The following is a 26,279-nucleotide window of genomic DNA, read 5'->3' as shown; positions in this document are numbered from 1 at the left end:
ACTTGAAGTGTTCATTACAGTCAGAGACATTTCCTTCTTGCGCTCATTCATACACACACACACACACACACACACACACACACACACACACGTATATTTTCCTCAGGAGGAAATTATACCTCAGAAGATGAACCAGGTAGTGCCAGGCTAGACAAGGTACACGGTGTCACTTCTTCCACCTAGCACCTAGCACTGGGGAAAGCGTGTCAGGCCATGCTCCTATTCAAAGACGGGAATCAAACGCTCAGCTCCACTTCTTAGTGGAGGAATGGCGAGGTCACGTTGCAAGGAGCTTACGGGGGAAGATGCCATTGTGAGCTACTTTGGAAACGCACCCTGCCATGGCCAGGATGTGTGTCTACGTGTGCAATTTGAAACGCTTTGGTGAGACAAAGCCTCAGGAGACAGTGACATTTGAGGAAAGACCTGCAGAAGGGAAATCCTTAGAGATATTTGGGTAATGGCATTCAAGCCAAACTAACTCGATGTGAAAATGAGTCCGTAAATTTCCAAGGACAGTGCCACTGAGAAGAGGGAGTGAGAAGATAGTAGAGATGAGGTCAAGGAACCCACAGAGCTGGGCCATGTAGGGCTTAGAGGCATCTGGAAGAAAGGATGTTTAAAAGGAAAAATGATTGCGTTTTCTACCTATGGAAACTATCTGTCCATACACACAGCCCCTCCTACGTGGCAGCAACCAAAATAACTAAAATCCCCAAACCTCCCCACTCTGCCCCCAAATCCCTTCATAATAATTCTATAAGTAGTCTCTTCCTGGGCAACTCTGTTCCACCTGAGATACACTTTCCACACAGAAGAAATGCAAAGATTTGGCTCTACCGAATAAACTCTCCCCTATAAAAATGAATTATGAATTAAACACACAGATATATAATCATACATTTATATGAGTCTAATTGTCATTTTGGATGCTCCATAACTTCCCACCTTACCAACTTCTGAAATTTTCATCTTTCCTTTTCAGTTTTATAGATGACATAGCTATTGTTTTAATTTTTCAAAAAAATAGCATTTCCCGTAAGGGTTGTGGTCCCTCTCCCAGGGCATCCATCTTAGAGTATAATCTATTTGTAGTATCTAAAGTACATGTTCAAAACTAATTGTGTGGCATCTGGTTTCTTCGCAGGGAAACTTTTAAAAGCAGAGTATATCCTGAGCAGTCTGATAAGCAACAACGGGACAACAGGTAAATGCACATTTCCATGATGACTCTTAGCCCAGACCCTACCAGAGTTCTACTTTAATAACAATTTAGTGGCTGCTTTAGCCAGATTTTCTCAGGGCTGTGACCAAAATACCTAACAAGAACAACATAGAGGAGGAAAAGTTTACGTGGACTCACAGTTTCAAAGGGTCAGTCCATAGTTGGCTGGCTCCAAGGCAGAAACAGCAACAGCAAGGCATGGTGGTGAGAGGCTGTTCTTACATCATGGTGACTGGAAGGAGAGAGAGGGAGAGAGAGAGAGGAGAGAGGAGAGAGAGAAGAGGAAAGAAAGGAGAGAGAAGAGAGAGAAGAGAAGAGAGAAGAGAGAGAGAGAGAGAGAGAGAGAGAGAGAGAGAGAGAGAGAGAGAGAGAGAGAAATGCCAGAGGTATATATACTTTCTAAGGCCATTTCCCCCAGACATCCACCTCTTCCAACTGTGCCCACCCCTGAACCTTCCTCCATTGGGAACCATGCTCCTAATACATGCACTCTGGAAGACATTCTGCACTTAAACTGTAACAGTGACTTAGCACTCACTGTTTATTCGATGTCCTCAGAACTGCCTGGGACTGACTCTGAACTGATGAATGAAGTAACTTTGGTCTCTGTGTTCTCTAATTTCAAAACAAAACAGGTACTTCCCTCCATTACAGCGTATGTTATCTAGTGGGCAGTACTCTTAAGACAGGGAGCTTTATGGGCCTCAGAAGAGCTTAGAAGCAGCTTTCAAAGGATTGTGACTGGGACTAAAAGTCTCTAAGTTCAGAAGAGCCTGCTTTTGGCTTTATGTATTTAAATGCTATGGAAAACCAATTTTGTCTTGCTATATAAGAATTTTAATTAAAAGCTATCTTAAAATGAAGTTCTTTTCAATATTCAATCATGTAAGAAAGGAAGAAAGTCCTAAGAGTTGTGTAACAAATCATTTAAGCCTTCAGAAATCTTGTTGGAATTCCTGGGCACTTAACAAGTTTTCCAAAAGGCTGAGCACTGTTTCCAATGAGCTTTTGAGTTAGTTCAATGTGCTTAGACATAGGGTATCATGCTCCTTGAAATTAACAGGCATTTCAGGAGGGAGATAGCTTGGAATGTAATATCAACCATACCTCCTATTTATGGCCAGCATCACTAGGGTACAATATGCATACTTACTATCTTCTAACACACACACACACACACACACACACACACACACACACACACACACACTCTGGAAATAACTGCTAGAAAGAGTATAGAACTCAGAGCCACAGAGAATAATAAAGGAATGTGATACAGTGTCTGACTTTTGGGGGGTGGTACCGGGGATCGAACCCAGGGGAATTTTTACCTCTGAGCTATACTCAGAGTTCTTTCTTTTAATTTTTATTTTTTTGTTGTTCTGTTTTGTTTTGTTACTAAAGATTCAACCTCCAAGCTATGCCCCCAGCCCTTTAGTTCATTTTTCATTTTGTAACAGGGTCTCAGCTAAGTTTCTGTGGCTGGCCTCAAACCTGCAATCCTCCAGCTTGAGCCTCCCACGCAGTGGGATTACAGGTGTGTGCCACCATGCCCAGCTGAGCCTGGCTCTTTTTGATCACTGACAACTTTCAGACTCCATTCATCTCCTTCCCCTTTTGCTCCACAGTGAAAAAATGATTAAAATCTTTTAAAAACCCTCTACCACAAATTCTAGACCAACTATTCAGGGACCTTACCTTGTCCCCACATCACGATCACAATCCAAGGCCACTTGTCACTTCCTCTGCGCATGTTAAGTGGACCAGCTTGTGTCATCTGTCCCTGCTCTCCCTAGAAAATCTCATTATATGGCTAATAAGTCTTCTCATACCCTCTTGGTTGTTGTGTGGAGTCATCAGTTTCAGTATCCAATTTGGGGTAGCTGGGGTTGACAGTGCCCTCTGTGAGGCAGCTGTAAGTCTGTGGGGTCATATAGTGAGTAAATTAATCGGGGGTGGGGGTGGCTAGGCAGTACTTTGGAGCTGGCAGAGCCAGTTCTTGCAGGGCCTTGCAATCTGGACTTTTTTCTCAAATTTGTACCACACACATTTATGAAGGCCTCTATTAAAAGTTTTATATGACCAGGCCATTTCCATCATAATTCCAGGCAACTTCTTTCCTTCTTTCATTTTAGGTACCTGGCTATACCAGAGTGAAAGTGACCGGGTCCTGGTGCAGTCCGTGTGTATACAGATCAGAGGGCAAATTCTGCAAAAGCTAGGTACTGACCTCAACAGCCTCTCCTCCCAAGGCTAATTTACAAAGTCTGGCTAGAAGATTGTACTGTGTACCATGGAGTTTTCTTATACCCTCTGGATAAAATCACTGATTCCTCCACTTCCCTTACTTTCCTCATTGAAAACAGAATGGCATTCAAGATCCTAGGAGCTGACCTGGGTAGCACACGCCTACAGTGCTGGGTAGCACACCCAGCCACTTGGATGGCTGAGGCAGGAAGATCACTTGAACCCAAATTGAAGAACAACCTGGGTAACATAGCAAGACTCTGTCTAAGAAAACAAACAAACAGCAACAACAACATTCTGGAAGTGTTATGAATGCCTATAAAACACAATACTTTTTCTACTGAGTTTTATTAGAGAAATTTACAGAGTATATTGTGCCTGCTAATCTTCAGGCTCTCGGTAGTACTCCTAGCCTCTAGGTGAGTTCAGCAAGGCTTTGCTGTAGCGACACCTTGTCCTAAACCCCCTATAGCACCACCTTACTTGTCTCTAAGGTATTCATGAATTTTTAAAGCAAATGACAGACCCTAATTATACTCTAAATGACAAACTAAAATGTTTGAAAGACCCGGGCATGGTGGCACACACTTGTAATCCCAGCATTTGGGAGGCTGAGACCGGAGGATCGCGGTTCGCAGACAGCCTCAGCTACTTAGTGAGGCCCTTTGCAACTCAGTGAGACCCGGTTTCAAAGTAAAGAATAAAAAATAGGGCAGGGGGTGTAGCTTGGAGGTCAAATGCCCCTGGGTTCCAGCCCCAGACCCACAAAATAAAAAAGTGTTTGAAAAACTTTAACAGAAGATTGTAATTAATATTCTTGTAAGTAATGAAAAAAACTACACATAATATATTAACATATTGTATTCAAAATATATATAATAACTCTATTTCCCAGTGAAATAAAAAATTATCTGTATGCAGTAAAACAACTGGAAAACCAAATTGCTTTATCAACCTAATCCAGTCCTGAGTTTTCTCAGTAGAATCCAATGAATGTTGTGTATCAGCTTGCCTAAGTATTTTCTAACACAAGAGCACAGACACTGCAGCGTCTCCCCCGCCCTCCCTTTTCTTTCCTTTTCTTTTTCAGGCATGTGGTATGAAGCAGCAGCGTTGATATGGGCCTCAATCGTAGGGTATTTGACACTGCCTCGGCCAGATAAAAAGGTGGTTTTCCAGTGCTTCTTTTTCTCCTTTCCCATATTTGTCCTTAGATAATTATTTCCTTTTGGCACAATTCAGTTTACCATTTCCAATTTCTTCCGTGCTACTTTTATTTACTATACATGAGCCCAGGACCAAGAAACTTTAGTAGGTAAACTTCCTTCTGCATCTCGCTCCATCTTTGCTCACATGGAGGCTCTATAATCATTCGTAACTGTCTATTCATCCTGGCCCATTCAGCTGTCTGTTTTATTATGCATTTAGCTTTACCAGATTCAAATGGTCAAGTTGCTTATATAGAGAATTGTTTTCCCTGAGTCAAGTGAGCGAAGACCTCCTCATTGTATATGTAGCATCTTCGAAATGTTGAGAAGCATACTTTGCTCTTCTACTTGACATTTCATTTTCTGTAGCTTTGTGGAAATATTCTCATTATCTGAAGCCTCAAGTTAGTCATTCTGTTCCCCAGAGCTGGATCACCAGCATTGCTGCCTGTCATCCTCTATGACACAGAAAGAAAGTGATGTGAGATCTCTTTTTTGGGCCAGTTGTTCAGGCCACCAGTTCAGACAAGTTATTACTGATAACCCAGTGAAAACCCACTAAGAAATAGCTGTGTTTACAATCAGTCCATGTGCTTCAAGATATGATGATCACTTAAGCCCAATGATATCCAGTTCAAAAATGCTTCCAGGCCAGGCGTGGTGACGCACGCTTGTAATGCCCGTGCTTGGGAGGCTGAGACAGGAGGATCACACAGATTCAAAGCCAGCCTCAGCTACTTAGTGAGGCTCTCAGCAACTTAGTGAGACCCTGTTTCCAAATAAAGTATAAAATAGGTCTGAGAGTAGAGCCTGGAGGTAGGAAAGCCCCTGGGTTCCACTCCCAGTACGACAAAAACAACAAAAAAAAGAAAAGTGTTTCCAGGAGTATAACAATAATGTTTCCTATTATTAAAATAATAGGCAAATCGTTTACTTGGAGAGATTATCATTGCTTTAGGCCATGAGATGAGAGGAATTATCAACCCTGAATTTCCTGTCTGATTTGTTTGTGTTTTCCTTATAGGGCATTTCCACATCACTTGGCATATTGGCAGACATCTTTGTTTCCATGAGCAAAAAAGATTATGAAAAGTTTAAGAATAATCCACAGATTAACTTGGTAATTATCATTTGCCAAAAACACAGTCTGACTGCACCATGTCGGCACTGTCAACGTTATTCTTGGTGTTGCTTTGTCAACCTTTTCCTCAGGAGACTGGGGATCAGGGAGCTTGATCTCCCCTGCTGGTAGGGAGCAGTCCTGGGGACCGTGTTGTCTTCAGTAGCTTTATTATCTAACCGCCTGCACAGAGTGAGACTTGCAGAAAGGACCCAAAAAGTTCTGGTGGACGAATGAATGAAAATCATCAAAGTGATTTTGATCCCCACTCATTTCCTTTCAAATGATCACACAGTTCAGTTTCTAATCACTTTAAAGATCAAGGGTTAATAATTTAAGAACCCATCACTATCTGTTCAAATCAGACTATTGGTCGTTGTTCCAGGCTCTTATCTTAATAACAATGATTACTAATATTACATGTCATGTTACAGCTCAGAAACTCTGTATACACGCATAAACCTGTGGAGGTAGGTAGAAAAGAATGTAGCATTCCTATTTTAGAGAAAAATAGACTGAGGCCCAAAGAGCGAGGTGCCCTCAACAGCTTACACACCACTAGGAGAGAAGACGGGACACAGCGGGAGAGACCCCAGGTCTCTGCTTTCCTGGAGAATGGCGCTGACATTGAACCTCTCTCTAGACAGAACTAAAATTGAGAGTCCTACTAATATTATTGATATAGATTTTTACCACCTATATTGCCATTTCTAATAAACAACCAAAATGACAACAGCAACCATATTTAACTCATTAGAGTCCTACTAATATTATTGATATAGATTTTTACCACCTATAGTACCATTTCTAATAAACAACCAAAATGACAACAGCAACCATATTTAACACTCATTAATGTAACAAAAAAAATACATGCAGTTTTTCGCTAGTAATACAAAACTTAGTAAGATGTTGCTTCTTCCATCAGACCAGAAGAGAAAAGGAGTTATACATCATCTTTAATGAAATTGTCTCTGATGGCTCTTTAAAATTGCACACTTCCTTCCCACTCTGGACCTTCCTAAACCTTCTCCACTTAGTTTTTCTTCAGAACACTTATCATCCTCTCATGTGCTGTGTGTTTGATTTGTTTCGTGTGTTGGCCAATCCCTCCCCAACACACCTGTGAGTAGACTCATCACAGGTTCACTGCCTGCGAGGTTCACTGCCTCCTTGAGCATCTGTCCAACACTGCCTGGCCTGAGGAGTACTCAGTACACATTTTTAGAATGAATCATTGCCATGGAATCGTAAAGGGCTCTTTGCCAAGAACAATGCAGAAGTCGTCAAATAATCTGGATGCAAAATGTGCAAAATGGCAAGCAAAGAAGTGCCACCATTTTCCAAAGGTCAACCTCTTGACTTTGCACTGGCAGGCATTACACAGTTTTTCACATGCCACACAATCTCTGGGGTGTGGGTTAAGGATGGAGGGTGTGCGATGCTATTATCAAAGCCCTGGGGTCTTTAGACACACTTTTTTTTTTCTTGACACTGCTCTGAAAGGTTTGTGATGAACAGCAAGGGCTCTCTCAAAATCTTGAAAGAAAAACAGAAGAATTTCATAGCAAATTTGTTGCTAAGGGGAAACACTCACAATTCTAGTAATATCCCAAATGATTAAGTAACCATATTGAGTTGTCTCATGTGTTCCTGCAGGGCTTGCTCAAGGAGTTTGACCATCATTTGCTCTCAGCCGCAGAAGCCTGCAAGCTGGCAGCTGCCTTCAGTGCCTACACCCCCCTGTTCGTGCTCACAGCCATGGTAACGTGAGGGCGGCTCCTTCTGTTTCTTCCCTCAGGTGCTTCCCTGGAGCCAGCAGGAAGAGGGTCAACCTTATTGTAGGCAACATGCCACCGCTGGCCATTGAGATAAGACTCCCACGTGGGTACCCAAGGCATAACGCCTTGAAATACTGCCTGTTCTAACACTGGATCCCACACCTGGCTACGCATCAGGCTTGCTCAAGGAGCCCTTTCAAAACACATATACCAGCCAGGCGTGGTGGCGCACGCTTGTAATCCCAGCATTTGGGAGGCTGAGACCAGAGGATCGCGGTTCACGGACAGCCTCAGCTACTTAGTGAGGCCCTCTGCAACTCAGCGAGACCCGGTTTCAAAATAAAGAATAAAAAATAGGGCAGGGGGTGTAACTTGGAGGTCAAATGCCCCTGGGTTCCATACACACACACACACACACACACACACACACACACACACACACACCTAGGCTCTAAGCCTATTAAATGCAAATCGCTAGGATTGGTACTAAGAAATCTTTCACTCTGAAATACACTCAGCCTTCTGTATGCATATATAATTCATCTGCATATTCAACAAACTTTGAATCACAAATATTTAGGGGGGAAAAGTTGCATCTGAGCCCGGCATGGTGGCACATACCTGTAATCCCAGTACTTTTGAAAGCTAAGACAGGAGGATCACAGGATCATAGCCAGCACAGACTGTCTTCTCATAGTTTCTAAACAATGAAGTGTAACAACTACTTAAATTAATTATATTGCATTAGGCATTATAAGTGATCTAGAGATGATTTAAAGTATATGGAAGCCGGGCGTGGTGGCGCACGCTTGTAATCCCCGCGCTTGGGAGGCTGAGACAGGAGGATCGCGCAGGTTCGAAGCCAGCCTCAGCTACTTAGTGAGGCTTTCAGCAACTTAGTGAGACCCTATTTCCAAATAAAATATAAAATGGGTCTGGGAGTGTAGTCCAGAGGTAGAAGGCCTCTGGGTTCCATCCCCAGTACCACCAAAAAAAAAAAAAAAAAAAAAAGTATATAGAAGATTCCATAGTTATATGTAAATACTATGCCATTTATTTATTTGTTATTTATTTATTTATTTATTTATTTATTTATTTATTTTTGGAAACGGTCTCTTAAGCCAGTGCAGCTGGCTTCGAACCTGTGCAATCCTCCTGTCTCCGCCTCCCAAGCATGGAGATTACAAGCGTGCGCCACCACGCACGGCTAATACTATGCCATTTTAAATAAAGGGTCTTGAGCGTGCACAGATTTCGGTATCTGTGTGAAGTCCTGAAACCAGTCTCATGTAGATGCCAAGGGGTGACTGTCGCACAGGTGACCGTGATACCCAGGTGGATTTGAAAACCACTACCCTATTGCTTTGGCTACTATTAAATTAATGGTGTGTCAGCCGGGCATGGTGGCACACGCTTGTAATCCCAGCATTTGGGAGGCTGAGACTGGAGGATCATGGTTCACAGACAGCCTCAGCTACTTAGTGAGGCCCTTCGCAACTCAGTGAGACCCTGTTTCAAAATAAAGAATAAAAAATTGGGCAGGGGGTGTTGCTCGGAGGTCGAATGCCTCTGGGTTCCATCCCAGACCCGCTAAATAAATAAATAAATAAATAAATAAATAAATAAATAAATAGTGTGTTACAGCAACCTCACTGGATAGAAAAATTCATTGCATCTGCATCTCATGTATAGACTGCTAAAACTAACAATAGCAATGGCCACAAATCTACCATCTTCAATTAAAAGATCTCAAGGCTACAGTAGGATGGTAGTTACAGCTAATCTCTTACCCCTTCATACCAGCTAACTTCTTAGATCACAGTCCTTTTTTTTTTTCTTTTCAGTCTTTTTCTTCTGGTTCTCCAAAAAGACCTCGGGTCCTTACCTCGGTGTCTGTGCATTGGCCTTGGAAGCTCACTGTCATGTGTTTATTTCCTTAGAGTATTTCAAATGGTTACCCTTGCGGAATGGCAAGTTTATCCTCCTTCTCTCCCAGTCTCTAATTCAATATCTGATCTTGCGTTTGGTATTTTCTTCAGAATATCCGTGGCACATGCCTGTTGTCATACTGTGGTTCTAACGACTGTCCTTCTGGAATGAAAAATCTGTATCTGTGTGAAGCCAAAGAAGCCTTCGAGATTGGCCTCCTCACCAAGAAAGACAATAAGCCCGTCAGTGGGAAACAGGAACTTCACAGCTTCATCAAAGCCGCTTTCGGTCTCACGACGGTGCACCGCAGGCTCCACGGGGACACCGCCGAGGGCGGCGCGGCCCGCCAGCTCTGCAGCGAGGCCATGGAGAAACTGTACGCTCTCAGTGCCTCCGCCAGCAACCAGGTCAGAGAGTATCAGTCTCGGGAAATCATGTCTCTTATCACCCGGGTGAAGAATCATTTACAGGTTCAAAGCTTCTCAAATTCAGATGACAGATCTTATGTCCCAGAGAATTTCGAGTGGGGATTGGACAAACCCCTCTTGCATGGGCAGGTAGACTTCCAAAATCTCCTTGAATCCTATTCACAGCATCATACTTCAGTGTGCGAGGTTTTCGAAAGCACTTGTGGAAACAAAAAGAATCAGAAAGGCACAAGAGGGGGAGTCTGTATCACTGCCCTAGAAACAGAAACAAAAACCATGGATGCTGCGAGCACTTCTCAAGACAAACCATGTTCTCTAAAAGGCGTATCTTCCTCCCACGTGGCTGAGAACGGTCAGGGAAAACTCAGAAGGGCAGAAGGGGGAAACTGGACCCATTCTGGTGCATTCCGAGTCTCCCTGGATCAAGATGTCGCCACCAAGACTGAGCTGCATGACCACGGCAGCGGCTGGACTGGTTGGGACCCGTCTCAGAGTGGCCGCAGGGGCTCCAGTACTTGGAGCAAGGTATCAGGGCTCAGTTCTTCTACAAGCTGGGAGAAAGTGGTTTACCCCATCGATGAGAGACCGGCCAGGAAAAAACCTAGCAAAGAAGAACCTCTCACGGACACCCCGTGTTCTACTGCCTCCACCAAGGAGCTGGAGAACAGCAGGGTTGCTGGAGCTATGCCCTCCTTGTCTTCAAAACTCCATGGTTTCTCTCTCCAAGCATCCAAAGAAGACGATTTAGTGTCTTCTCAGAGTCAACTACACACACACACATCCTTGACAGCCTTCCTTCCTCATAACACAACCAGCACTTGCCCAGCCTCTGGTGCTGGGCTGTTGGGAGGAGTTCCAGAAGGTATCCGGGAATTTAGCAATGCAGGACCTAGAAAAGCTTCTGCTCACTCCAGAACCTCATGTTGCTCTGCTTCTTGGTCTCCGGAATCTGGTAGGTTCGAAGACATGTGCACGTATCCTTCAGTCCAAGAAGAAGGCTTTGAAATAATTGATGATTTTCCAGAAACCAACTGTGATGTCAGTGACAGGCATGGGGAAGAGTCTGGAAGGAAACTCAACAACAGATGCACGGGCCCTGATTTTAAAGCTAGCCCCTTGTGGGTGGACCCAGAGGCAGAGACCGCAGAAAGCACAGAACATGCGCTCTTAGACCCTCGGCTAGTCGCGGGCTGTTCTCGTGGCAAGAGTTCCCGGATGGCACGTGGCTCCTTCACTCCTCATTGGCCTGTTCAAACTCCCAGCTCAGGAAGAACCAGTGGCTCAGTGGAAGAGCAGGGCGTCGACCCTGATGCCCCTACGGTGGATGAGGAGGGCCAGCCGCTGGGGAGCACAGATGTCTACTCCACAAGCAGACCTGGCTCCAGACCACGCGCACCGAGGCCGCCGCCTGGTCTCGGGGCGGGCAGCCTCAGCTCCTCCATAAGCAGCAGCATGCCCTTCCCTGTCCTCGGTGAGGACTGCATCACCACAGAGGAGGGAGATGCACCTGGAAACCCGGCAGGCTGCGCCCAGAGCTCCAGCGCGCCCGCGCCCCCGGCCCCCGCGCGGTGGCCGGAGTCACCTGCATTCTCCAGCGGTTCTTCTGAGGACAAACGATCCTGGTCCTTTCTGAATTCCCGCAGGAGTGCTTCTGCTTCACCGCCAGGAAAGATGAGCCCGGAGGTCCTCGAGGCTCGCACCCTGCGGTCTGATGACTTTGAAAAACTCTTGGCAGGGGTGAAGCATGACTGGCTGCTGCGCAGGCTGGAGCACACGGGCGTTTTTAAGCCCAGTCAGCTCCAGCGAGCATACGGCAAGTACAGCCTCTCCCATCCGCGGCACAGCTAGGGAAACAGCTTACGTGTAGACCACTTAAAGCTCATGAAAGATGTGCTTGCTTTGTGACTTCACAGAGAAACATGAATGTGAATGGCCTTCTATGATGGACCTTTCCCCCCCCCCCCCTGGTACTGGAGATTGAACCCAGGGGCATTCTACCTCTGACCTGTGGTCCCAGCCCTGCTTTATTATTTAAAACAGGAGGATCTCGCTAAGTTGGTGAGACTAGCCTTAAAACTGCAATCCTCCTGTCTCAGCCTCCCAAGTACTAGGATTACATTATTTGTGTGATGGACCTTAATGGTTGCAAAGAATAGATTTGTTTAGGATGCCTCCCATAAGGAGGTCTGCTATAAAAACACATGAGGCAGAAAGGGAGACAGGCATCCCAGAGGACTCAGGCATAGCTAATGTTCAGGTTTTCAAACAGCTCTAGATATCAGATCATCTGCTCAGCATCTATCTATTTACTTTTTACCAGCCATCTGATTTCTCTTTTTTAGTTGAGTTTGCATCTTTTTACAGAAACTACATTTTCTCAAACACCTCCTGGACTTTTCTAATTTAAAACAATTAAGAAAAATCACGGCATACTTTATATGTAATTTGGGGTCTCTGGAGTTCCTAGGAGCCTATAAAATTATTTAGTTTATCATCTATGTGATCTGCCAAAGAGAGTCTGCTCTATGATCTGAGATTCTCAGGTGGTAGAAGTTGCGAGCACATGACCCTTGTCCCAAGATGATCTCTGGGGTCTTGCTGGTTGAAAAGCCCATTTTCTATCTCTTTCCTATGGAAACTCTCCTCTCATCTTAATCCCTTGCATTCCCAAACAAGAGATTTTATGAATCAATGGCTATGTGTTTGGGAACAACTTGATCCCAATGTATGAGGCAGGCAGACCCTGAAGTGCACTGAGTGTCATTTATTGGGGACTTGCTGACAAAGTGTGCGTCTAAGCATCAGTAAGACCAGGGGATCCCCACAATTTGGGTCAGAAGAAAGCATGCTTGTGAGTGGTCAAGACAAAAGTGACTTATTTAAGCCAGAATAAACCTGTGCCTTCCAAGCCAAAATACAGCCGGGCGTAATGGCGCACGCTTGTAATCCCAGTACTTGGAGGCCGAGACAGAAGGATCACACAGCTTCGAAGCCAGCCTCGGCAATTTAGTGAGGCTCTCAGCAACTTGGTGAGACCTCATTTCCAAATAAAATATATATAAAAATAGATCTTGAAGTGTAGCCCAGAGGTAGAAGGCCCCTGGGTCCCTTCCCCAGTGCCACAAAAAAAAGGAAAAAAAAATTTTTTTTTAAATGTCAGGCTCATTCCCGGCACTGACAGGACCAGGGTCCAGTCATAAAGCTCCACATGCCACTCCAGTAATGGTTTTGTCTATTTATAGTTTGCTGGGCAACTATGCAGGAAAAATCAGCCAGGGCACCTGGGCAACGGTAGCGGCTGCCACTCACGGCAGCATTCTGGATCCCTGCACACTCTTCAGAGCAGAATGTCGTGTTACCTTTGCATTGTACTTCACTAACTTTTTAACAGCAGCCATAGAAGCGGCCAAATTGTGTGTGTTGAGCAGGGAGGGGGCATTAAAAAAGGACCAGGCTTGGGGGCACACACCTATAATCCCAGTGTCTAAGGCTAGAGGATCGCAGGTTCAAGCACAGCCTCGGCAATTCAGCAAGACTCTGTTTCCAAATAAAAAAATAAAATGGGGCTGAGGATATAGCTCAGAGGTAGAATGCCTCTGGGTTCAACCTCCAGTACCCCTGAAAATTATTTAGAAAGTGGAAGCTTTCCGACAAGCTGCCTTAGGACCCATATCATGTCAACTTCATTCGTGATTCGTAACATCCTCTTCAAAATAAAATCCACTTTCATCTTTTTTTTTTTTCCAGATGCTCTTTTGTTAAAATATTCGAGAAAGTCTGAACTGTGGACAGCCCAGGAAACCGCTGTATACTTGGGGGACTACCTAAATGTGAAGAAGAAAGGCCGGCAAAGAAATGCTTTTTGGGTTCATTATCTTCATCAGGAAGAAACTCTGGGAAGGTACTGCTGAAATCCATGGGTGTGAATCATTCATCCCATGGGATGATTCGATGTGATCTAAGCTCATCTTCCCCTCTCTTGTGTGTCATTTGAGAGATTTTGAAAGGGCTGAGGGAGGTGTCCAAAATGTGTGTGTTTAACGACAGTCGCCATATACTGAAGACCCGTGCTGCATCAGCTGTTTTGCTGGGTGCTCCATGTTCATCGGGAGAACATTTTCAACCCCACTGTACAGATAAGGAAAATGAAGTGTCCGGCCATATGTTTGGCCAAAGAGCCTTACTAAAAATGCTGGCAAAGTGCTAAGCGATGAAGGCCACGCTTCTAAAAAGATGGATGAACCTACATATAAAGCAGGGAAATCCTCCAAGGCCAGGAAGGAGGCATGTCGGGGCGTCAGTGGTTACTGAAGGGATCAGCTGGAGACAAAAGGCTGCACACAAAGAAGTGAGTTCAGATGCCATCCAAGAGAAGCAGAGGCTGGGAATGACCACATCCTCCACACAAAGGATCTTTAAAATCCCCTCCCTAGCCGGGCGTGGTGGCGCACGCTTGTAATCCCAGCATTCGGGAGGCTGAGACCGGAGGATTGTGGTTCACAGACAGCCTCAGCTACTTAGTGAGGCCCTCTGCAACTCAGTTAGACCCGGTTTCAAAATAAAGAATAAAAAATAGGGCAGGGGTGTAGCTCATAGGTTGAATGCCCCTGGGTTCCACCCCCAGACCTGCAAAAATAAATAAATAAATAAATAAATAAATAAATAATAAATAAACAATCCCTCCCTGTTTTCTTGGCACGGTGGTGCATACCTGCAATCCTAGTGCTTGGGAGGCTGAAATAGGAGAATGGCAGGTTTGAGGCCAGCCTTAGCCTCAACTAAGCTCACTAAGCCTAGCTTAGACCTTGTTTCAAAATAAAAATAAAAAGAATGGAGGTTATAGCTCGAAGGTAGAATTCCTCTGCGCTCAATCTCTAGTTAAAAAAAAAAAATCACTCTGCTGAGGAAAGTGCCCAGAAAATTTTCTATTTGACCTTAGTTCTTAGTGAAAACTTTATAAACAAAACCTAGCCTGGAAAATTATTGATGTCCTCATTAAGTTTGAGGTATAATTTTATAACGTTTATATATTTAATTTTTTAATTTATTTTTGGGATACTAGGGACTGAACACAGAGGCATTCCAGCACTGAGCTTCACTGCCTCCCACCCAACCCTTTTATTTTTTATTTTGAAACTGGATATCACTAAGTTATTGAAAATCTGGCTAAGTTGCTAAGGCTGGTTTTGAACCTGAAATCCTCCTGTCTCTGCCTTTCAAGTACTGGGATTACAGACATGTTACACCATGTCCAGCCATTTGTATCTTTTAAAAGACCTATAAACCAAAGATTTTAAAGTTAATCCTGTCATTTGTTTATACAGATATAAATATTGCAAGAAATAAAAAGGGAGAGATAAATTGGATGCTCTTTAAACAGTAAAAAAATATACATTTTAAAAAGTTGATTATTATAGTAATAGCTAACATATAAATGCACTTAATAGGTGCCAGGCCCTGTTTGAAGTGGTATACACTAATTTAATCAATCCTCACAAAAGGAGGGCAATTAGAAATCTTCTAAGTATATAGTAGTCAAACTTCAGAATACCAAAGAAGCCAGGCGTGGTGGCGCACGCTTGTAATCCCCGCACTTGGGAGGCAGAGACAGGAGGATCAAAGCCAGCCTCTCTGGCTTAAGAGACCCTGTCTCCAAATAAAAATATGAAATAGGTCTGGGAGTGTATCCTGGAAGTAGAGGGGCTTCCAGGAACCCCAATGCCACAAAAAAAAAAGAATACCAAAGAAAAAGAAGCAATCTTAAAAGCAGCAAGAAAAAATATTATATACAAGGAAATATCAAACATACAGCTGATTCCTCAGCAACAACAATAGAAATCAGTAACAATGGAAATAACCTACTTGTAACTATCTTTCATGGAAAACAAAGACATTTCCAGATGAAAAGAAAAATGTGTTTACCACTACCAAATTCTTACCGAGGAAAATTAATCTCAGACAAAATGGCACAAAGTGAAATCATTGTTTTCTATTCCCAGATTGATGATCCTAGACCTAGGCTGCAGATCCCCTGGCAGAATGTTCGGGAAAAGCTTCTCTACCAGCACCCTCGGGGTTTGTCCTTTTGTTACGCCTCTGGCCTCAGTCAAGGAAAACCCAGCTCTGAGTTGGCCCAGACCCTCTGCAGGTCTTGGAGTCTTTCCACAGCAGAACTGCCGAAAGTACTGGAGTGTTGCTTTATGACGACTCCTCTGTGGGCTATTTTCTGAGGTCATATGTAGGCTCCTCTTTTGCAGCCCGATTTTTTGCAGTCAGGTTTCTCTTCTGATTCTCTGAAGTCTGAATGGCCCAAACTGTAGCCTCCGTAGTTTCCATTGCATAGTGGATTCAGAAATTACTGGAAAGAGTAATATGAGGTCTATGACTCTGACGATTCCCTTTTATTCTTGGAGGCCATTCTGGACTCATGTGAAATTACACCAGCTAATAGCAAGTGTAAGCTACAGCAAAATATAGTAGTTGCTGTCTTACATAATGGTTTATTGACATGTATCTCCTCTAACTGTACCATAAGCCCTGGACATTTTTTTCATTTATTTTTTAAATTAATTTATTTTTTTATTTATAAGTGGAACATATTGAAAATGGTGTACATTTAGATTGTGCTTCATGTCCTTCCCTCCATTTCCCTTCCCACCTCCCAATAAAGACTGTCCAGGTTAACCACGTTATATTTATACTATTACACATATTTTTTTTTTTTTTTTGGTGGTACTGGGGGTGGAACCCAGAGGCTTTCTACCTCCGGGCTATACTCCCAGCCCTATTTTAGATTTTTTTTGGAAACAGGGTCTCACTAAGTTGCTGAAAGCTTCACTAAGTAGCGGAGGCTGACTTCGAACCTGTGCGATCCTCCTGTCTCAGCCTCCCAAGCACGGGGATTACAAGCGTGCGCCACCACGCCTGGTTTATTACACATATTCGTATGTAGCTCCTCATTGAACAACCTCGTAAGCCCTTGACATTTACAAATCATGTCTCACATGTTCTTTTTTATGTGTGTGTGGTACTAGGGATTGAACCCAGGGGCATTTTACTTCTGAGCTATAGCCCCAGCCCTATTTTGTATTCTTTATTTTGAAACAGCGTCTCTAAGTTGTAGAGTGCCTCACTAAGTAGCTGAGGCTGGCTGTGAACTGTGATCCTCCTGTCTCAGCCTCCCAAGTACTGGGATTACAAGCGTGCGCCACCATGCCCATCGTCACACATTTTCTAAAGCATTAGGACTACCATAGTGTAGTGTACATAAAGGCGTTAATAAAAAACAAACTGGGTGTGGTGGCGCACACCTGTAATCCCAGTACTTGGGAAGCTGAGCCAAGAGGATCACAGGTTCGAGGTCAGCTTCAGCAACTTAAGGAGATTCTCAGCAATTTAGCAAAGTCCTGTTTCAAAATAAAAGCCGGGCGTGGTGGCGCGCGCTTGTCATCCCAGCATCTGGGAGGCTGAGACCACAGGATCACGGGTCCTGGATAGCCTCAGCTACTTAGTGAGACCCGGTTTCAAAATAAAGAATAAAAAATAGGGCAGGGGCTATATTTATATATATTTATATATAGCTCAGAGGTCGAATGCCCCTGGGTTCCATCCCCAGACCCGCAAATAATAATAATAATAATAATAATAATAATAATAATAATAAAAGCCGGGCGTGGTGGCGCACGCTTGTAATCCCAGCATCTGGGAGGCTGAGACCACAGGATCACGGGTCCTGGATAGCCTCAGCTACTTAGTGAGACCCGGTTTCAAAATAAAGAATAAAAAATAGGGCAGGGGCTATATTTATATATATTTATATATAGCTCAGAGGTCGAATGCCCCTGGGTTCCATCCCCAGACCCGCAAATAATAATTAATAATAATAATAATAATAATAATAATAATAATAAAAGCCGGGCGTGGTGGCGCACGCTTGTAATCCCAGCATCTGGGAGGCTGAGACCACAGGATCACGGGTCCTGGATAGCCTCAGCTACTTAGTGAGACCCGGTTTCAAAATAAAGAATAAAAAATAGGGCAGGGGCTATATTTATATATATTTATATATAGCTCAGAGGTCGAATGCCCCTGGGTTCCATCCCCAGACCCGCAAATAATAATTAATAATAATAATAATAATAATAATAATAATAATAAAAGCCGGGCGTGGTGGCGCACGCTTGTAATCCCAGCATCTGGGAGGCTGAGACCACAGGATCACGGGTCCTGGATAGCCTCAGCTACTTAGTGAGACCCGGTTTCAAAATAAAGAATAAAAAATAGGGCAGGGGCTATATTTATATATATTTATATATAGCTCAGAGGTCGAATGCCCCTGGGTTCCATCCCCAGACCCGCAAATAATAATTAATAATAATAATAATAATAATAATAATAATAATAAAAGCCGGGCGTGGTGGCGCACGCTTGTAATACCAGCATTCAGGAGGCTGAGACCGGAGGATCATGGTTCTCAGACAGCCTCAGCTACTTGGTGAGGCCCTCTGCAACTTGGTGAGACTCTGTTTCAAAGTAAAGAATATAAAAAGATAGGCAGGGGGTGTAGCTCAGAGGTCAAATGTCCCTGGGTTCCATCTCCAGACCCGCAAAAAAAATTAATTAATTAATTAATTAAATAAAATAAAATAGGGCTGAGGATGTAGCTTAGAGGTAGAATGCCCCTGTGTGCAATCCCCAATAGTACATGAAAACAAAAGAAAAGAGGTGTTCATAGGGATGAAGTGCTCAGGCAAGAAGGGCTTGGTATTGATTAATTGACATGTATAAAGGCACACTGCAGGTCGGGAGAGATGTGGCTGCAGAGTCCATGAGCTTTCCATACACTGTGCTGACCCTTTTGGGTTACCAAAGAGGTCAGGAGAATTGCTACTTTAAGTGAACACTTGCAGCCAGGCATGGTGGCGCACACTAGTAATTCCAGCATCAGGAGGCTGAGACCAGAGGATCGCGGTTCACAGACAGCCTCAGCTACTCAGTGAGGCCCTCTGCACCTTAGTGAGACCCTGTTTCAAAATAAAGACAACAAAATAGGGCAGGGGGTGTAGCTCAGAGGTCTAATGCCCCTGGGTTCCATCCCCAGACCCACACACACACACACACACACAAAAAAAAAAAAAATGTAAATGAACACTTTCCCTTTAGAATCAGTATTATTTGGGTCAGCCAGTGTTGTTCAGGTGTCTCTTAACAAAATTATGTGAATCAAAATAAATCAAGACAATTAGTACTGACCATACTAGACAGAAAAATTGTTATCTTTCAAGCATTTTTGCATATCTTTTTAATCGTCTGTCTTTTACTCTATGGCAGAGAAGGTCACGCTCATGTTCTGTTTTCTCCACCTGTAGATATGTTGGGAAAGAATACAAAGAGCAGAAGCCGCTCTGGCTGCACTTCACTGATGTGGAGCGGCAGGTGACTGCCCAGCACTATGTGACCGAATTCAACAAGAGGCTCTACGAGCAAAAGATCCCAACACAGATATTCTACATCCCATCCACAGCATTGCTGGTGAGACTTATTCTATAAATATATGGTAGGTTAGCTGGGCACGGTGGCACACACCTCTAATCCCAGCTACTTGGAAGGCTGAGGCAAGAGAATCATACGTTTGAGACCAGCCTGGGCAACTTAGCAAAACCCTGCAGAGGGGCCATGGTCAGGAACAGGGGATGGACTCGGCGGTAGACCACTTGCCCAGCATGCATGAGCCCTGGTTCAATCCCCAGTGCTGTATGTATGTACCAACCTATCTCCACCCCTGACCTGGTGATATTCAATAAATAAACTCAGGTCGCAGGACCCCTCATCAGCTTCATCTTCTTAGCCAGATATATAAGAAAGAAATATGACATCCTGCCCCTCCATGCATTATTTGGATTTTCCAAGTCACATTTAATCTCTCGCTCAGTCTCTCTCCCTTTCTCTCACTCTCTTTGTGGTACTGGAGATTGACCCCAGGGCCATTCTACCTCTGAGCTACATAGCCAGCCCTATTTTACTTTCTGCTTTGAAATAGGGTTTCACTAAGTTACTGAGGGCTTTACTAAGTTGCTGAGGCTCACATGGAACCTGCAATTCTCCTGTCTCAGCCTCCCAAGTCTGAGATTACAGGCATGTGCCACCAAGTTTGGCTCAAGTTTTTTTTTTTTTTTTTTTTTCAAAAAGATTGCTGGGGGCCGGGCGTAGTGGCACGCTTATAATCCCAGCGTTCGGGAGGCTGAGACTGGAGGGTTGCGGTTTGCAGACAGCCTCAGCTACTTAGTGAGTGAGGCCCTCTGCAACTCAGTGAGACCCGGTTTCAATATAAAGAATAAAAAAATTGGGCAGGGGTTGTAGCTCAGAGGTCAAATGCCTCTGGGTTCCAGCCCCAGACCCGCAAAAAAAAAAAAAAAAAAAAAAACTAAAATTAGGACTTGGGGTGTAGCTAGAAGGTAGAGTGCCCCTGGGTTCCATCGCCAGTAGCACAAAAAAAAAAAAAGAAGAAGAAGAAGAAGAAGAAGAAGAAGAAGAAGAAGAAGAAGAAGAAGAAGAAGAAGAAGAAGAAGAAGAAGAAGGAGAAGGAGAAGTAAAAAATCTGAAGTCTAGAAAGTTGAGTAGCAAAGTCCAAACCAAGATGTAGCCAACTCCATAGGCCATGGCCTTAAACATGCTGCCGTACTGTCTCCATTTCTATTTTTCAGATTTTAGAAGACAAGACAATAAAGGGATGTATCAGTGTGGAACCATACATACTGGGAGAATTTGTAAAATTATCAAATAACACAAAAGTGGTTAAGACAGAATACAAAGCCACGGAATATGGCTTGGCTTATGGCCATTTTTCTTATGAGTTTTCTAATCATAAGGATGTGGTGGTCGATTTACAAGGTATGTGAAACTAGAAATTAATTTCTATTTTGAATACGACATAAAGTTTTTGAAACTGAAACTGACTTTAATCTACTTAATAGATTACTCAGTGTATAGGCTATTATTTGGAATTGATTTTTTACTATATGTAACAAATGATTCCTGAAAACAATGTCTAACTTTTTTTCTCTGATTTTTTTTTTTTTGTGTGTGTGTGTGTACGTGTGTGTGTGTGTGGTACTGGGGATGGAACCCAGGGGCTTTTCTACCTCCAGGCTACAGTCCCAGACCTATTTTATATTTTATTTGGAACCAGGGTCTCACTAAGCTGCTGAGAGCCTCAATAAGTAGCTGACGCTGGCTTCGAACCTGTGCGATCCTCCTGTCTCAGCCTCCCGACCTTTAACAAGTGTTGAAGTTGTCATATAGTCAGTGAAAAGATCTGGCTTGTGTTCAGCTGGGCTTGATTCCAGAGCAAACCCTAACAGCTGTTTTGTTACTTCACTCAAGTAGATTTGTGTGATGCACATTTCTTATTACTGCATTTTTTCATTTTTTATCTTTTTATTTTTCTTTTCTCCAGCCCTTCATTCTTATTAAAAGTGTAATACTGAGTTTCACAATTGGGATCATAATGGAACAGAAAGATGTGTTTACTTAAACCTCATTTCTTTTTAAATATACATTAATATTTGAATTTTGTTTTAGTTTGTCTGATATTTGGTTCATCAGAATTCTTATTAACCAATATTCTATACTTCATATAAATGAAAAATCAGGTTTATTGTAATTGTTTTTAGTAATGACTCCATGACTACCCCAAGACCTTCCCTATTTTCTTTCCACGGGGCTCCTTACTCTGTCGTAGTAGATATTTTACTTGCATGTAGTTTATCGATCTGTTTCCTTTTCAAGAATGTTATCCTGATAAATACCAAGATATTTTATTAGCTTGTTTAGCCCTATGTCCTCACTGCATATACATGGTGTCTGCATCAGTGAGTATCTGTTAATTAAACAGATGAACATGTGACCTAATGAGTCAGGCACCAGAGAAGCTTCCAAATCATAAAAGAAATAGTCAATATTGAGATTTGCATAATTATTCCAGCTGCACTTTATTGCTCTCTGGTTCTTTATTGGTGATCCGCATACATCACAATTGACAAATAGAATCATGCAATATCCAATTCTTCTTAAACCAGTCACTGAGATATGTGACCAGATTCCTTAGCAGAAATTTAGAGAAAGAAACCACAAAATTACCAAGATTTCACAGTATTTCTTTAGGGGGGTGTGTGTGCGTGCGTGTGTGTGTCCGTGTGTGTTTCCCTAAAATAATTGACTGGCGTTGATAGGGGATTTAATGCTCCGATGCATTCATTTCTCTTTTAGGTTGGGTAACTGGGAACGGGAAGGGGCTCATCTACCTCACGGATCCCCAAATTCACTCTGTTGATCGGAAAGATGTCACCACTAATTTTGGAAAAAGAGGAATATTTTACTTCTTTAATGACCAGCATGTGCAATGTAATGAAATATGCCATCGCCTTTCTTTGACTAGACCTTCAATAGGGAAGGCCAACGAGGCCGAGAATGTGGACTGACAGGTGACAGACCTCGTGCTCACAGCACTGGCTCTCCTCGCCTTCCAGACCACAGGCAGCACAGCTCAGGCGGGACATGCGGCTGCTTCTGACCAATGATCTGTGGAAGGATGGCTGAGGACCACTTCCAGGTCAGGCCTGGGTATAATTGCCAGCACGAGGTCCTGCAGACTCTCTCCCTCTGCCATAGTTACCAAAGCGTGTCAGGAGGGAGCGGCTGGAGAGCGTAAGCCTGCAGTGAAAGCCACTGGGAAAGAGCGGGACTGAACCTCAGCACAGGCCTGCAATCCACAGGTTGAAACAGGAGGGTCACAGGTCACCCTCAGCAACGTAGTGAGACACTGCTTCAAAATAAAAATAAAACAGGGGTGAAAGTGAGGCTTGGAGGTAGAATGCTTCTGCATTCAATCCCCAGTACCAAAAAAAGGCCAGCTGACCCACAAAGAATACAAAGACACAAAACACCACTGCCGAAATAAACTTTTGTTGTTTAAATCATTCAGATTTTTGTGACTATCAATACTGATATTATTCCCTATTGATTTAGGAGTGTTTTATATATTTTAAAAATTCAAACCTTTGTAATATGAATTTCAGTATTGTCTGTCTTTTAGCATTTAACTTTGCATAAAACTTTTATTGGTGCAGAATCTTTTATATATCAATCAATCTATATAATTCATCCGTCTTTTCTTTGGTGGCTTTGTAGTTATATATGATACTTAGATCTCTCCTATACTGAGTTACTTTGTTTTTAATTCTCCCATATTTTATTCTAGTGTGTATATCTGTGAAATTTATGACAGAAGAACAGTATATTTTTATGGCCACCATGGTCCACCCCTGGTACCACACAGATCTGCTTCTTCACACTGGTCTTGGCAGCAGCTCTTCTAAAAGAAATGTGTAAAAGGTACACTGATTGCCTGGCACAGTACTGCACACTGCAATCCCAGCATTTGGGAAGCTCAGACAAGAGGATCGTAGGTTTGAGGCCAGCTTCAGCAACTTAGTAAGACCCTCAACAACTTAGCAAGTCCTGTTTCAAAATGGAAATAAATAAATAAAAGAGCTAGGGGTCGCCGTGCATGGTGGCGCACGCTTGTAATCCAAGGCTTGAGAGGCGGAGACAGGAGGATGGCGCAGGTTCAAAGCCAGCCGCGCTGGCTTAAGAGACCCTGTTTCCAAATAAAATTATAAAAATAGGTCTGGGAGTGTAACCCGGTGGCAGAAGGGTTTCCAGGAACCCCAGTACCACCAAAAAAAAAAAAAAAGAGCTAGGGGTGTAGCTCTGGGATAGAATCCTCCTAAGTTCAATTCCTAGTTCAAAAAAAAAAAATCTTACAGAAGAGCAATGTTAAATAATTGGATATGAAAGCACATCTTAGAGCATACTTTTCTTTGTGACAATAAAAAAATAAGATATTATTGCAGTAGGAAGATTGAGGCAGGAGAATTGCTTGAGCCCAGGAGTTCAAAGCTGGCCTAGGCAACATAAAGCAACCCCCTCGCCCCCATATAAGAAGCTAGAATATCTGCTAAGTGAGATGAGCTCGCAAAGTCAGGAAGCTGAGGGAGTCAAAGTTGTGAAGCAATGCACATCTCTATTATGAAGGGCAGAAATACTACGTTTGAGAGAAGTATACAGAAGATTACACTTTTTTTTGGTGGTACTGAGGTTCCTGGAAGCCCTTCTACCTCTGGGCTACACTCCCAGACCTATTTTTATATTTTTATTTTGAAACAGGGTCTCTTAAGTCAGCGCAGCTGGCTTCGAACCTACGCCATCCTCCTGTCTCTGCCTCCCAAGGGCGGGGATTACAAGCGTGCCCCACCACGCCCAGCTACAGAAGATTACACTTTAAAAGTACCTTTTTTGTGGTACTGGGGATGGAACCCAGGGGCATTCTACCTCCGAGCTATACCTCCAGCCCTAGTTTTTGTTCTTAATTTTGAAACAAGGTCTCACTGAGTTGCAAAGGGCCTCACTAAGTAGCTGAGGCTCAGCCTCTCGAATGCTGGGATTACAAGCATGTGCCACCATGTCCGGTTTAAAGGTACCTTTAAATTTATATTAGTGCAAATACCCAACATATTATATAAAAATTTAAATATAATAGTACTGTTAAAGCCTCTGCCCCCAATCTGCCTCGTCCTCTAACCAAGAGGAGGTCACTGTCCAGATATCATTGGCCTCATACACTTCGTGTTTTTACCCATTTAGCTTCACTTAACTCTATACATTTATATGAACAAACATAACAATAAATATCCAGTACCTTTCAGAATGTTTAAGCTTTATATAAATATTAAAAAGACAAGGTGGGTTTAAAAAGAGTCAAATTTATTTTCTAGGAAATAAAATATACAGCTGAACGTAATGGTAAACATCTACAATTCCAGTGCTTCAGAGGCTGAGACAGAAGAACCACAGGTTCAAGGATAGCCTCTGCAATTTATCAAGGCCCTTGGCAACTTATCAAGACCCTGGACACTGCCGGGGGCGGGGGGGGGGTGCATGCTTGTAATTCCCGCGGTTGGGAGGCTGAGACAGGAGAATCACACAGGTTCGAAGCCAGCCTCAGCTACTTAGTGAGGCTCTCGGCAACTTAGTGAGACCCTGTTTCCAAATAAAGTATAAAATAGGTCTTGGAGTATAGCCTGGAGGTAGAAAGCCTCTGGGTTCTACCCCCAGTACCAAAAAAAAAAAAAAAAAAAAAAAAATCCTGTCTCAATATGGACCTGTTTGGAGGAATACATGACAGCCATCTTCAACCAGAGTGTAAAGCCCAAGGGCCGGGGGGGGCGGAGGGGGGGGATCCACAATGTCTTTATAGCCTAGCCTGCAAAGTAGCATACCATCAATCTTTTTTTTTTTTTTTTTTTTTGGTGGTCCTGGGGATGGAACCCAGGGGCCCTCTACTACTGGGCTACACTCCCAGACCTATTTTATATTTTATTTGGAGACAGGGTCTCTTAAGCCAGCTGAGGCTGGCTTCGAACCTGCACGATCCTCCTGTCTCAGCCTCCCAAGCACAGGGATTACAAGCATGCGCCACCATGCCCGGCTCATACCATCACTCTTATATTCTGTTGCTCACACTGACCACCTTGGCAAGGCATGGAGGAAGGCAACGGGCACGGAGGCCAGCAGGTGGGGTCATCGCAGGCCTGTGGAGACGACTGTACATCTCACCAGCTGAGCGGGGCCGTACCCCTTCGCATCCCCAGCACATACTTGCTTTAGTGTCTGCTGGGCAGTCAAAGCAGCGTCCATTTGTGTTCAAGGGAATGAATGACTCGGTGAATGAGGGAGACACCAGTGATAATTGTATGTATTTTAGACGCTCAGCACAAGCTCCCTTACTCCCTAACTCTTGCTAGGGAAGGTGAGAGGCCACGAGGAAAGAATGGGCTCCTGAGGCTTCAGGAAGCCATTCTGCAACCAGGTAGGACACAGGTAGATCCTTGGATGGATAGAAGAATGAACAGGTAGAAGGAAAGAGAGAAGGAAATTTCCTCAGTCTCACCCCTAACTTATAAAGAAATTCATTTTGCTTCCTTGTGTTGAAACTTTTCTGTATTCTCCCGCCATTCTTTAGTACGGATTTAATGTTATTAAATACATATCGTTTACATTTTGTTATTTCTCATAGCAAAATAGACATTGAAAAATATTTCAAGGAATTCTTAGGAGAACCCCATTATCATCTTTCTAATTTGACAGAAATAACCAATTTTTATTTTAATCTTTTCTTTGTGGAGTGTGTCGAGTTGTGAAGTAACCGTTTTTTAAAAAAGCTAAGTTTCAGGAGTTGAGATCAACAGAAGGAGACTTATCTTTTGTCCCTTCAGAGATGAG

At 43.4% G+C, this 26,279-nt stretch overlaps 1 protein-coding gene across 1 annotated transcript in view; it reads left to right on the top strand.

Moving 5' to 3' along the window:
• Positions 1-22,417, top strand: part of ALPK1 (alpha kinase 1) — a gene marked incomplete at both ends in the record, with an annotated part of 64,367 nt that extends 41,950 nt beyond the window's left edge. Inside the window, 10 exons of the mRNA XM_080697169.1 lie at positions 1,148-1,207; positions 3,361-3,447; positions 4,563-4,639; positions 5,705-5,800; positions 7,460-7,564; positions 9,621-11,751; positions 13,686-13,839; positions 19,307-19,469; positions 20,642-20,828; positions 22,206-22,417. Coding sequence (XP_080553295.1) covers positions 1,148-1,207; positions 3,361-3,447; positions 4,563-4,639; positions 5,705-5,800; positions 7,460-7,564; positions 9,621-11,751; positions 13,686-13,839; positions 19,307-19,469; positions 20,642-20,828; positions 22,206-22,417 — 3,272 coding nt within the window. The remainder of the gene's footprint in view (positions 1-1,147; positions 1,208-3,360; positions 3,448-4,562; positions 4,640-5,704; positions 5,801-7,459; positions 7,565-9,620; positions 11,752-13,685; positions 13,840-19,306; positions 19,470-20,641; positions 20,829-22,205) is intronic.
• Between the last annotated feature and the right edge of the window lie 3,862 nt (positions 22,418-26,279).

The sequence above is a fragment of the Muscardinus avellanarius genome (assembly GCF_963383645.1).
Source record: "Muscardinus avellanarius genome assembly, chromosome: 6".
In the NCBI taxonomy this organism is placed as follows: Eukaryota; Metazoa; Chordata; class Mammalia; order Rodentia; family Gliridae; genus Muscardinus; species Muscardinus avellanarius.
Note: the sequence above shows the minus strand (reverse complement) of the source record. Positions and strands in the feature narration are given on the sequence as shown.